The 13,029-nt window shown below is 28.2% G+C and overlaps 1 protein-coding gene across 1 annotated transcript; it reads left to right on the plus strand.

Annotated features, from left to right (window-relative positions):
- The first annotated feature begins 9,561 nt into the window (after positions 1–9,561).
- LOC125866808 (uncharacterized) lies at positions 9,562–12,232 on the plus strand. The gene is made up of 4 exons (XM_049547162.1): positions 9,562–10,035; positions 10,302–10,579; positions 11,404–11,560; positions 12,172–12,232. Exons 1-3 carry the CDS (start codon positions 9,759–9,761, stop codon positions 11,503–11,505), a joined length of 657 nt encoding a protein of 218 aa, XP_049403119.1. The 5' UTR covers positions 9,562–9,758; the 3' UTR covers positions 11,506–11,560; positions 12,172–12,232.
- Positions 12,233–13,029: the final 797 nt, after the last annotated feature.

Below are 13,029 nucleotides of genomic sequence, written 5' to 3' on the forward strand. Positions count from 1 at the left end.
AAATCCGAGGTTTATTAGTTTGGTTTGATTTGGTAGTTGAAAATCCGAACCAACCCGAGGTTGAAAAACTCGAAAAAAACCGAATTTTATTAGTTTGGTTTGGTTTATAAATTTAAAAATTTTACAAAAATAATTTGGTTTGATATTTAAAAAACCCGAATCAACCCGGTCATGTATACACCCCTAGTATTTTGTAGTTACTACTTCTTCTTTTTTCGTTTTTCCTTGTCAAACTATTGCTTTGTCGTGCTCACTGCTCTCTATAATATTTTGCCATGATTTTTCTACTTATATTATTTTTTTCAAACTACTTTGAATTGCTTTATTTTTTCGACCGATGTTTATCAAAAATAACTTTTTTTATCTCTCAAGATAGATAAAGTACTCTATTGGCTCAACTTCTGGATATATACAACGAGAATAAAATAATTAAAATAAGCAAACACTAACCTAATGATGCATGCTAAAAGCCTAATTATACTTTTTTTAGTCTTCTTTTCTTAGAAAAAAAAGATTAAAACTGCGTCATTGCTTTTGTCATTAACACAAATGTCACAAGAATCACACTAAAAAGATCATGGATTAGTTGACAAAAAAAAAAGGAAAAATAAAGGGAAAAAAGTCTCATTTTTAATGGGATTGAATTACATATGTAGCATCCTTTGCCTCAACCTACCCAATTTTTTCAGTCAACGAGTTGGAAATTCAAGTTAAAATTAAAAATAGTCGACGAATAGTATAAGTATGTCTATATATATATATATGTGTGTACGTATACATAATTCATCTATAATATGTGTATAGTTATGTATAATGAGTGTATAATTCATATACTAATTAGAAAAAGTATAATAATAACTCTGTTCAACTATTTGTGTAGAGATTCCAATATTTACGTTTTAAGGTATATAATTTAAATTCATTTGTATTATACAAAAGTCTAAATTCATAAGCATTAACAGCTATATTTTACCTTGTCGCACCCTGTCTTGTTCGGTTTATCATATTTTTTCCCTATATTGTAATGTAAAAATTCATTTTTGCAGCATGATTAATGACCAATTGTACAAAAGCAAGGCCAGTACGTAAATAAACTAACATATGACAATTGTTTCATGCCTTTAGAGAACATTAACTAAGAGCTTTTTTATTGGGTTTATTCAGTGTTTCTTCTGTCCCAATTTAGATAACTTTGTTTGAATTTTGAATATGATTTGAATATAAAAAAATTAATTTTCCTTTAAGTAAATTTATATATTTGAAAATCATATATAAAAAGTGATCAAAATCAAAGAAAACTCACTCTTGAATTCAAAAGGTACTCCATAAATTAGGCCATTGAGTATTGAAAAAAATGAATTCTTTTTTGCATTCACGAGAATGAGTTAGTGGTCAATGACGACGTAGGTTGAGCATCATAAAGTCTCCGGTTCAATTTCTGTATAACTAAAAACACTAAGTGATTTCTTCTCATATATTCTAAATTTATTGGACAGACTTTCACGTATGGCGTTTGCTTTGGAAAAGAAAAGAGTAATTTTATTCAGAAATAGCAAAGATAATAGACATAATAAGGCTCTATAATCATATTTTCGGTAATTGCGCTTCATAGCTATAGTTTTGTTTGCTATGGAGGCTGTCGTTTATATATTTCGCTTGTAAATATACAAATGGGATAAGTATATACAAATGGAGGCTGCGGTTTTTATATTTCGCATGCCCATTTGTATATTTCATTTGCAAATATACAAATATGGTAGTATATACAAATTTTTCATAATTCCGTTTGTATATTTCGCATGCCAATATACAGACATGGTAATTTATTATGAATTTTTCATAAATCGTATACAAATAGCTAGGGTAAGCATATATCAATTTTGAATTTATACAATCGAGGACCAAATTATACAAATTCTAAATTTTTACCATTAAAAAATTGAATAGTGAAATTTCGTGAAACTATAACTACGGATTAAAAATAAGCAAAATTATAGCTATATTACCTAATATACTCTATATATTTGTCATTTCGCCTAATTTTCCCAAAAAGGAATATAATCATGTCTTTGTGAACTTTTTTTTTTTAATTCAACAATATATTTTCTTTTTATTGAAGATTTTTAGATTCAGATTTTCAAGATGTCTGAAAAATTAAAAAGACCTAGGTGGCATATATATAGTTGAAGTTTTTCAAAAGCGAGTGTGAAAAATAAGTTTTGATGAGTTTCTGGAAAGTCTGGGGTACGTAGCAGCCTTTCGTTTTCTTAGTCAATGAGTTGGAAAGAAAGATTTAAATTATGCAAAAAATAAATAAAATTCATTTATTTTGGGAAAACAACATGTGCCACGTGGCAATTCATACTTGGAGTCGATTTTTTTTTTCCATCGAAACTAACCACTTTGTATTATTGTAACAAGAAACTACATAATTCAAATATACCCTTGGCCTCGTGTATAATTCAACTTAAAGAAAAATCTTACTCGAGAGACAACATTCAACAAAGAAATAGAAAATCTGCTAGTTAATGTAGAGCCGGATTAAAATTGCTTGATTTGTAATTTTAAAACATGTGTATGTAATATGAGTATAATTATATGAAGGATTTTGTGTAATATTTTATACATGATATAATGTGAAATAACTAATGTGTTCACAATACAATTGAAAAAAGGTCAAACATACTCATGTACTATCAAAAATAGTTTAAATATAACCCTCGTTAAACTTTCAGTCCAAATATATATACCCCTTGGCCCTTCTGTTGTATTTTCAATTCAAATATACCTCCCACTATACTTTGATACAAATTTGCCTTTAATTTTAATGAAAAAACACATGTTAAGCTCAAAATCAAATGACTCATCCGCGATTTTAAATACCCGATCCTTTAGTTTATTTTCATTTTTTACCCTATGATATATATGGTCAAGAGTTTCAGAGTCTTCCTTTTCCTTAATAAATCCACAAATATATATATATATATATATATATATATATATATTCTTTGATGATCATATATTTAATGTGTTGATTTTTTTTGTTTGAATTTTATGTATATGATGTGTTGACTATGTAAAAAAAAAACTTTATTGCACTACATTAATGAAGAAGAAAAAATTGTTACATTTTCTATCTGCATTTGTCAACGACTCTCTCTCTATCTCATGTAGTGTAGAATATTATTTGTAAACTTCACAATCAAAGGTGTGCTTTGGCTTCATTAGTAAACTAGATTGGAAAATTAATTTAATTGCATTTTCTTTTCTATTGAAATGTTTGAATGAAGTCATGAACATATAAGATGTTAGTTTAATTTATTCATTAATAGATATATATATATATATATATATATAGACAGACATATCTTAATTTGGTTTTAATTGACAACTAAACACTCAAACTTTAAGAATAACATATATCTGAACGTATCAACTCGTTCCTATTGTGTCTCGTGGACATTCGACGCTGACATGACACATAAAGTTTGGAAGTGTCTAAATGATCATTTTGTAAGTTGAAGTATTCAACCGACATTGTGAAGATGAGTTAAGATATCTAGATATGGATACATTCTCAAAGTTAAAATATTTAGTGGCCAGTTGAGACCAAATTAACATGTCTATATGCATTATGTGCATATTCATTAATCATTGTATATTAAAGATGGAGGGAAACAACTAAACAATTCTTTCTTGTAATACAAGAAAATAATAATCATTTTTTTCCAAATTTTTATCTCTTCTTTAATTGACTAATAAAAAGTTATAAAAACTTCTTAGAACTTTATTTAATTCATCAATTATTTTAGACCAAATTTTTTTAAAACTGGAAAATAATATTTAGAAAAGTTTCCTCTGTCTAGAAGTAATGCCTTCTAGAAGCCTAATATTTTCTAACTTATGTTTCATAAAACGTCAAAATATAATGAAATTTCTTTATTGTTTCCCTTTAGTAAGACGTAAAAGTCTTATTTTGCTTTCCATATTTGCATACTTATCTCATTTACGTATGTCATATATTATACTTTTTAAATATATTGGATTTTTATCGTTAAATTCTCAACTACTTAAAAAAGAAGATGATAATTTCGAGAAAATGTCTAAGGAAATGTGAAATTACCAATAAAAAGTTTGTTGAGAATGTTTACGATCGACAAGCCAATTCTGATGGATTTTATCGAAAATTTGTGTTCTATCTCTGAGCCTCAAATCATGTTAAATAGAATTCAAACAATGAAGAAGTAGAAAGTATACAACAAATTAAATTTCTGCATCTCATAAAATTTCATCGATTCAATTTTAATTTTTAAATCATTTGCAGCAATATACCGGTACAACGGTACTCAAGACAAGATTATAGTAATGAAAGGAAAAATGATAAAAGATAATTATAACAAGTTGGCAAATAAAGGTATATTTGGACTAATATTATAACAACATGAAAAATATTTACCTCAACTATTGTTAGATGACAAATTTGGACCATATCATAAAATTTAACGATATATTGACCAAATAAGTCTCCAAATAGTCTCATAACAGCTATGTCTCAATCCCAAATATACTTATAGAAAAATCCATATGTAATTTGATTAAACTATGAAACAAATTTATTTTACAAAATCAAACCAGACGAAGGATATATGGCAGAACCAAATTTTTGCATGTGACCACATGGTGTCAACCAAATTCCAAGACAACAACCATATTAGTCTATTCTTTGTTTCAATTTGATGGTATGATTCTGACTTCTAACTTGACACGAAATTTTTAAAAAATTAAATTTTTAATGTTTTTTTACCTCTCCTTAAGGAATTTTTTTTTTTTTTTTTGTCTTTTGGTGATTCGAACTCACAACCTTAAGATTGAAAATGTGAAGTGCTATTATCATTCAAACAACTCTCTCGGAGTGGTAACTTGTAATTAATCTAGTTAATTAGGAATAAATTATTCACAATTCATCATAAATTTTGAATGAAGACAATTTTCAGTTGGTCCAATATTATTTCACATGTTCCAATATTGACGGCTGTATATTGTTACAACTTACAAGATTCATAGAACTAAACTAGGTACATTAATGCCCAAATGAATCAATTTTTGTGATAATTATTGAAACACTAAAATCTCCCCAATCAAAGGCATATATACACCATGTTAATTTTACATAATATGTGTACATTTTCTAGTTGTGTTTGAGTTGACCAATTCTTTATCTTTTCTTTTAATTTGTTTCTAGAACCATGGAACTTAATTAGTATTATATTTAGGGAAGTGCTAAATGGCCAGAAAATTTGGTAAGAATTTGGTCAAAAAATTTAAAAAACTATAATATTTTTTTTTAATTTTAAAATAAACTGATTTTTTTTTCCGTTTTTTAGTTAAACGATATTTAAAGTTAAAAGGGTAAAAATAATTAAAAAGATAAACTAACATGGATAAAATATCATTCTGGTCAAATTTTCTAGTCAAAAAGATTTGGAGAATACCACTCTATCAATAACAAGAAAAAAGTAGCAATTCCGTTTCAAATGGTTTCCATAAATATTTATGTATACAAAGTCGTAGCAAGTCATGAATTACTGATTATACATCGAAAATATGAACTTTCTAAGAATGGTTTCGTATATAATTCAATTATTAAGGCGTTTTGATAGTTAAATAAAATTTAAGAGAATAAAAGTGTGAGGCTCAAGTGTCTTGAGATAACTCAGATGAATCGGACAAGTTCACAATCAACCAATTTATCTATTAATACACTTTTTGAGTTAAATCTTAAGAAATCAAAACCATGAGGTCCACAAATCTTTGAGGTGCTTAGAAGCGCATCGGACCAAAGCGAATAATATACTGATAGTTGAGTTTAAAGGGTAACAATTGGTTCAAAATTAATAATTTACAATAATATATAGGTTTGGAATTAATTCACAATTTGTTGACAGCTATCAGTATTTACTACATTTATAATCATCATCTTACTTGAAATTGTGCAATTAGATATTTTGTACAATTTACGCAGTAAGTTAACACAATAAATAATTACAAAAATAGGTACGTAAAGTTTTATAGAGTTAAATTTTGAATTTAAAACTTTTCTGTCACAAATAAATTAAGTAGCGGTTGAGATCTTATTGACATAATTATGACTTTATTTCTTAGTCAACAACATTAATTTAATTTTGACCTAAAATAAAGATAATTATGGTGTTAATTAATTAACTAATGACTAATCTACCTATTGGAGGTTCTAGCATCTATGTAAATATTGAATATTAGAAAAGGCAAACATTATCTCTTTTGCAGAGTACAACATAGTGAACAAGTCGAAATTTTTATTAACCAATATATATATATATATATATATATTATGTCTCTTAATTAAACACCAAATCGATCAATATCTTATTAATTGATTAATGAATTAACATATTAGTGCGTGTAATTCTTTTGTTGGTACAACTTCTAGTGATGGAGTCAAAAAATTTACCTAAGTTTAAAATATAAAAAAATAAATAGATGAATTAGCTAAGAAAATTTAATATTTACGGTATATATTTTTAAAAAGATATTTTACTTTTATATATACAATAGAATTTGAATCAATTGTTCCACCTTTATGGCCCATAATATATACAAGAGCAACTAATTTCCTTCTTTTAATGATTTCTCTTTAAATAATTTCAGATTCACGAAGGTGGGTAATTAGACCTAATATTCTGAGGGTAATTATTAGTTGTGAGGAAATTAAATAAATAGTGAATAATGAAAATTATTGTAGGGTTCATATAGAAAGAAAAAACAAATATTCAAACTAGTGATGCTACAATTGAAATTATTGTTTTTTTTCTTCAAATTGAGTTTTTCCTAAAAGTCAGACTGAGAAGTTTCTAGAAAGAATTATAGCAAATTTTGTTTAGAATTTTAAAAGAGAAATTATGCAAAAATCACACGTTTAAATTGTCAAAGTCATCTTGCTAAAGCGATTTGCATATAATTTATAGAGGGAATCTGAATTTTAATTTTATTAGTTCTTAAGTTTTGAATCATGATTTTCCACGTTAATGACTAAACTCTGAACTTAATATTTGTGTAATTAGTTTTAAAAAGATTAACACAAATTTACTGTTTGAACAGAAATTATTTGATTTGACTAAATCAGTATTTTAAATTTTTAACTCTGCCTCTATTTCCAAGAAACTTAGATATATAAAAAAAGGGTTTGATTATTTAATTAAGATTTTGTGATTCAATTTTTTCTCGTTTTTTAATGTTGAATATGTTATAATTCTGATATGAATTTAAATTTACTATTAATTAATATAATTTTAGTGAATTTTAAATATTAATTAGTCGATGGCACACAAACTTTGCAACAGGGAAACGCCACCTTCAGGCTCCAAAATTGACTTATATAAGTATTTAATGCTAATTAAATATTAATAATTCATCAAGTCTATTCATGTGAGATTCTTTTCACTTCAGTGTATATCTCAAAATATTTACTTCACTATGTCAATTTATATTTTAACTTTTTTTATTTATACTATTTTAAAAAGAATATTTTCATATATCGAACAAATTTAAGTAGCTAATTAAGTTGGTTTATCTGAATTTTTATTGTATTTATGAGGTTTCGATTCCCTATTTTATAATTCTTCCTATATATACCTTCGATGTTGGAAAAATCAATATTTTCCTTTACTTAATTAATGTTTAATTTCAATACTCTCAGTTAGGGGTGTTCACGGGTTGGTTTAAATCGGTTATTGGTCAAAATCAAAACCAAACCAACTTAATCGGTTTTAAAATTATCAAAACCAAATCAAATCAAATATAATATACATTTATCGGTTTTGGTTTGGTTTGGTTCGGTTATTCGGTTATTAACCATACACAAAAATAAAAGAAACAATTCATTTAAAATGTGAAAAAAGTGACAACAATCCATTCAAAACGAAAAATAGTTAGAATGACTTAAATTACTAAACTTTCAATCACTAAATTTACTATCAATAAAGCTTTAAAATTCACTATATTGGCATTTTCAGTCCCACAAAGAATTGACATGGACACTCGTATACATGAAATCAATAAGATAAATGTTTCATCTTGGACATTTTTGCTTTCAATAAGTAAATTATAAAGAAATTTTAATGAAAATATGTATAAGATCTTTAAAATTGTTTATAAAAATAATATATTAAGTATGTATATTAATAAAATATATGTATATAATTCATCGATTCGGTTATTTCTTCGGTTTTTTTCGAATAAAACCATAACCAAACCAAATACTATCGACTTTCAAAAATCTAAAACCAAACCAAACCCAAATAAAATCGATTTTATTTTATCGATTTGGTTTGGTTTTTCAGTTTGGATCGGTTTTTATCCAAACCGTGAACACCCCTACTCTCAGTTTATTCCTATTAAAACTTTCTTACAAGAATGATAGAGTATAATACATTTAACTCCACAAGATTAAAAAAAGAATGTTTTAATGTCTATTACAATATATAATTTTAGTTTATGATAATAAAATTCTAAAACTGCTTACTTTAATTAAAGTTGGAGAAGGAAATCAAAACTATTTAGGAGTGTAGTATTTATTACTTTATTTAATTCATATATTTAACAAAGTATAATATATAAATGTGTCATTTAATATGATTTTAATTGGCATTTATGCTCTTTAAAAATTTTGGTGTGCACAAATATACAGATAAACTATTACATAATTAAATAAGTAGACACACACGTCCTAAATGACAAATCCTGTAAGATGCAATCATCCTACATGGAAAATCACGTGAGATTTTTTCATGCATGCAAGATACGTGTCTACTTGTTTACCTTTATGATAGTTCAAATGCTTATCTGTACATACCCAAAATTGAAAGACATAAATATCAACTAAGACCAAGTTAAATGACACGTACACTTGTGTTTTATGCCCTATATAACAACATTTCAGTATAACAATCAAATCTTTTCTGAAATCTATTTTTCATGTTAAGTTATATGATTCATTCTTTATAATAATATTCTAACAACATCATTATAAAGTAATTTGAGATTTTGAGCCTTTTTTTAGAAAGTTTCTTATTCGATGTTCGAAATTTATATTGTAGCTCATAGGGTCCACTGAGATGAAACGATATTAAAAAAAAAGTTATATCTAAAAATTAGAAATCAAAACCTCGAATCAAGAAAGAAACGACTCCAAAACTATATCAAACAAAAGAATTCTTTTTCATGTAACGTTATTTGATTCATTCTCTATAATAATATTCCAACAACAACATCGTTATAAAGTGATTTGACTTTCGAGCTATTTTCTAAAGTTTCTCATCCTATATTCAAAACTTATATTTGCAACTCAATTCATTTAAATTCGCATCATATAAGATTCAGTTAGAGAAAACGCTTTATATCAAAAATAAAAAAAATATCAAGATCTCTGATTAAAAAAGAAACGACTCGCGTACCCCATCATCCTTTGGTGGGTAAGATTCATGAAAGTTTAATTCGGTAATTTGCCGTTAGTCCACATAAGAAAAACCCAATAAGCAGCCGATTGCAGCTTCCTATATTTGACCGATACCTTATGCGTGTTATATTTCAAGTCATCTTCTCTATATTTTCTCTGAGTCAAATCATCAAACACTTGGCCTTCGTTCTCAAAATTCTCCTTTTTCCCACCATTTCTCTGCACCAAAAGCTCAAAAATCTCTCATCAGTGAAGGAAAATCGAGATGGGTTTTTTGAAAGAAGATAGAAGAACCAAAGTTTTGAGATGGGTCAAAACTATTTTTTTCTTGATTTCTATGTTGATTTCACTTCTCCTATTTTCTGCACCAATTCTTCTTGTAATTGCAGATACACTTCTTCCTTCACTTTTATTGTCTGCTTCCATTTCACCATATTCACTTTCAATTCAAACACTTTCTTCTCACTTAAGCAACTACGATTTTCGGTATTCACTTATTGATATCCCGGTCATCTCCATCGTTAGGTCCGTCATCATTCTATGTAAGTTGATCTCTGATGGGAAATAATTTTGGTTGTTTTAGTTAATAGTGAGTAAAATTTAGATTAATTTGATTCAAGCATTTTGTCGAACGGGTTATGATCAATTAGATGGGTGGATGGATGTTGTATTTTTGAATTGGTTAGCTTAGATTTTGATGGTTTTTTTGATAAATCAAGTAATTTTGGCAAAAGGGTTATGAAGTTATGATCAATTGGTATGTTGAATACTGAAAAGATTGAATTTTTTTTGTTGATTTTGATTATAGGTGTTTATAGCTTATGTGATGGACCAAGGTTATCAAGAGGGCCATATTTGGGGATTGCTACAATTTGTTCAGTTTCATCATTGGTGTTTGTGTCCTTGAAGGCTTCATATGTGTTTGCACATAGTTCGAGTATGGATCGAGGAGGGTATGTTCGAGTTATGGAGATGGCGTTGTTCGTATGCTCGTTAGCATTGGCTGTTGCTCATGTAGTGGTGGCTTATAGAATTAGCTGCAGGGAAAGAAGAAAGCTTCTTGTTTACAAGATTGATATTGAAGCTGTAAGTTAATTAATCCCTTTATTTTCTCTCCTTGATCTTAGCAAATTTCAAATTTGGTATAGTTGAAAAGTCACATGGCCAGTTCAGCAAGTTCTTTATTTACTAGAAATAGTACAACTAATTTGAAAAGTGGGGACTAAGGAAAATCATGTTTAGAGACAACATGGACATGGAATTGCAAGTTGTTTGGGTCCACTAAGGTTGAGAAAGGAAGACAACCTTTTGTATACAGGCTTTCTTGATCAATACACTTAATGGGAAATTTGAATAGATAGATTTGAAAATAGAAATGAAATAGGACTCTGATTTTTTGCATCTTGAGAGGAGCCCTTCACTTGAGCTGAGGGTTTTTCGAAAACAGTCTAGAGGTAGTGGTTAGGTTTGCATACTCTCTACCCTCTCAGATCCCACTTAATGGGATTTCACTAGGTATGTTGTTGTTGTCCAACCCTTGATGGACAATGTTACTTGGTGTGCTTGTGCTGGTGGGAGGTAACATGTACCTATGGAATTAGTTGAGGTGTGTGTGAACTGACTCGAACACTAAGGTTATTAAAAAAGGAGGAGTAGACCGGCAATATATGGTTTTTGTCCTCTTGCCAATTGCAACTTCCATGTGCCTTTTGACTTGGTCACATTTGGTTTGAACAAAACTTGCTAAGATATTGATTTACTCTCCTTAATTGATGAATTGTAATAGAAATGTGTTCATTAATCATGTTTAAGTGCTAAATCTTTATATGAAAAGCACATGTCACTCATTTATTAGGTTTTACTGATTCTTATTTTCTCTTTTTAACTAACATATTAGCACATGAATGCAGGTCTCAGCATTAAAAACCGGATCTTTTTATCGATATCTTAAAGTTACTCCCTTCAGAAAGACTGAAGTAAAACTCAAATCTACAGAATCCATATGCTCATGAAGTTGTTATTGTATTTTCTTTGGACCAAATCCAGTTTCCACATAGCAGGTTTCAGGTAATTAACTATTGTCATATCATCATCTTAATTTTGAAAATATTCTATTTTATCTGCTGGTTCACTACATTTTGTACGATAAACCATGTGCTACCACGAGATTCATACTCATAGCATTCAAAGCCTGTATATTTTCAGAAATGCATAGTATCATAGTATCGGAAAGTAGCAGTTTGTGATTGATTAATCAATTTGAAGAACACTTTTGCCAATGTTAGAGCAATAATTTGTGTTTTGTTAAGTTCTCAAATGTGTTTTTCGGGAACAATTACTTTCTTCATCTTCCGTAAACTTCACCTACTACTCAAAAACACTTATTTTTTCCCCTAAAAGCTTGGCCAAACATCTCAACTCAAGCTCCCAAAACCTGTTTTTTGTTGGAAATGTTTTTCGAAAAAAGTACTTTTGGAGAGTAGCAGTTTGTGTTCAGCTAATCAATTTGAAAAACACTTTTTGCCAAGTATTAGAGCAGAAGCTTGGCCAAACGGGCTATCAGATTACCACTTAATTCTTTCTTATTTACTCCTTTATGAATGGATTAGTTTCCTTTAATCTTTTGTGTCATGGTACCTAACTAACTGACTGTTTTTACAATTTTTCTGTTTTTGCAGATATATCCAAAGGAGATCTGAAGTCTAATTGGTAAAGAAAAATAGTCTATATATATATATACTATAAAGTATATAGAAAGAAAAAAAAAACAAGATTTTATGTATATGTGTGCAAATGTGGTGTGTTCTGTATCAGCAATTAGTTAAATATAGAGATAGTGATACAGGACAAGAGCATTATGATTCAGCACCCTTTGCTCTCTCTCTCTGCTTACGCAACTTGTACAGATATTTGTTCTATTTTTATGCCAATTGTGTTTCATGGATTAGAAGATAGAATTTCTTGTTTTGTCATCTATCAAATGTCATCAACTTTAGATTTTTTTGGTAATGCTACGTGGAAACAATCATTTATGCTTGTATTAGAATATGTTATTTACATTACATCTTTCAAGGTGCGGCTTTTTTTGAAAACTCTGCCAACGCGGAATGCTTATGCACAAGGTTGCCCCTTTTTAAAACTTTCACCTCGAAAAGCTCTTATTTTATCGAATAGACACACCAAAATTAAATCATGAAGGTTTTATTCTTTTTACTGGTTCTTTCAATCAATGATCAACTAATTTGAGGTTGCAAGTATCTTAAAGATTCGATTTTATATTATTTTATTTGGGACGAAAAGAACAAGATCTACTTTTTGGGCGGGAAATTGTCCACCACTCTATCTTATCCACACAACACAAATTTCTACTCATAATTTAAAGAAAAGAAATTGAAAAAAAGTAGTCTTTATTGCATAACACAAGCATGATTCACATAGAGGTATTGCTAACTCAAATGTCAAAGGGAGGACATAAGCTTTTAAAAAGCTATAAGCATGACTAGGTTCTTTGTGGTCCAAGATGATCAAATTATCAA

Source organism: Solanum stenotomum, chromosome 6 (assembly GCF_019186545.1).
Source record: "Solanum stenotomum isolate F172 chromosome 6, ASM1918654v1, whole genome shotgun sequence".
Classification (NCBI taxonomy): domain Eukaryota; kingdom Viridiplantae; phylum Streptophyta; class Magnoliopsida; order Solanales; family Solanaceae; genus Solanum; species Solanum stenotomum.

Bases quoted from the DNA above. Each gene is read 5' to 3' on its own strand.
- LOC125866808 (XM_049547162.1), top strand. From the start codon at position 9,759: ATGGGTTTTTTGAAAGAAGATAGAAGAACCAAAGTTTTGAGATGGGTC. The intron at 10,036-10,301 runs GTAAGTTGATCT...TTTTGATTATAG, and splicing joins TAGGTCCGTCATCATTCTAT to GTGTTTATAGCTTATGTGAT. The intron at 10,580-11,403 runs GTAAGTTAATTA...ACATGAATGCAG, and splicing joins ACAAGATTGATATTGAAGCT to GTCTCAGCATTAAAAACCGG.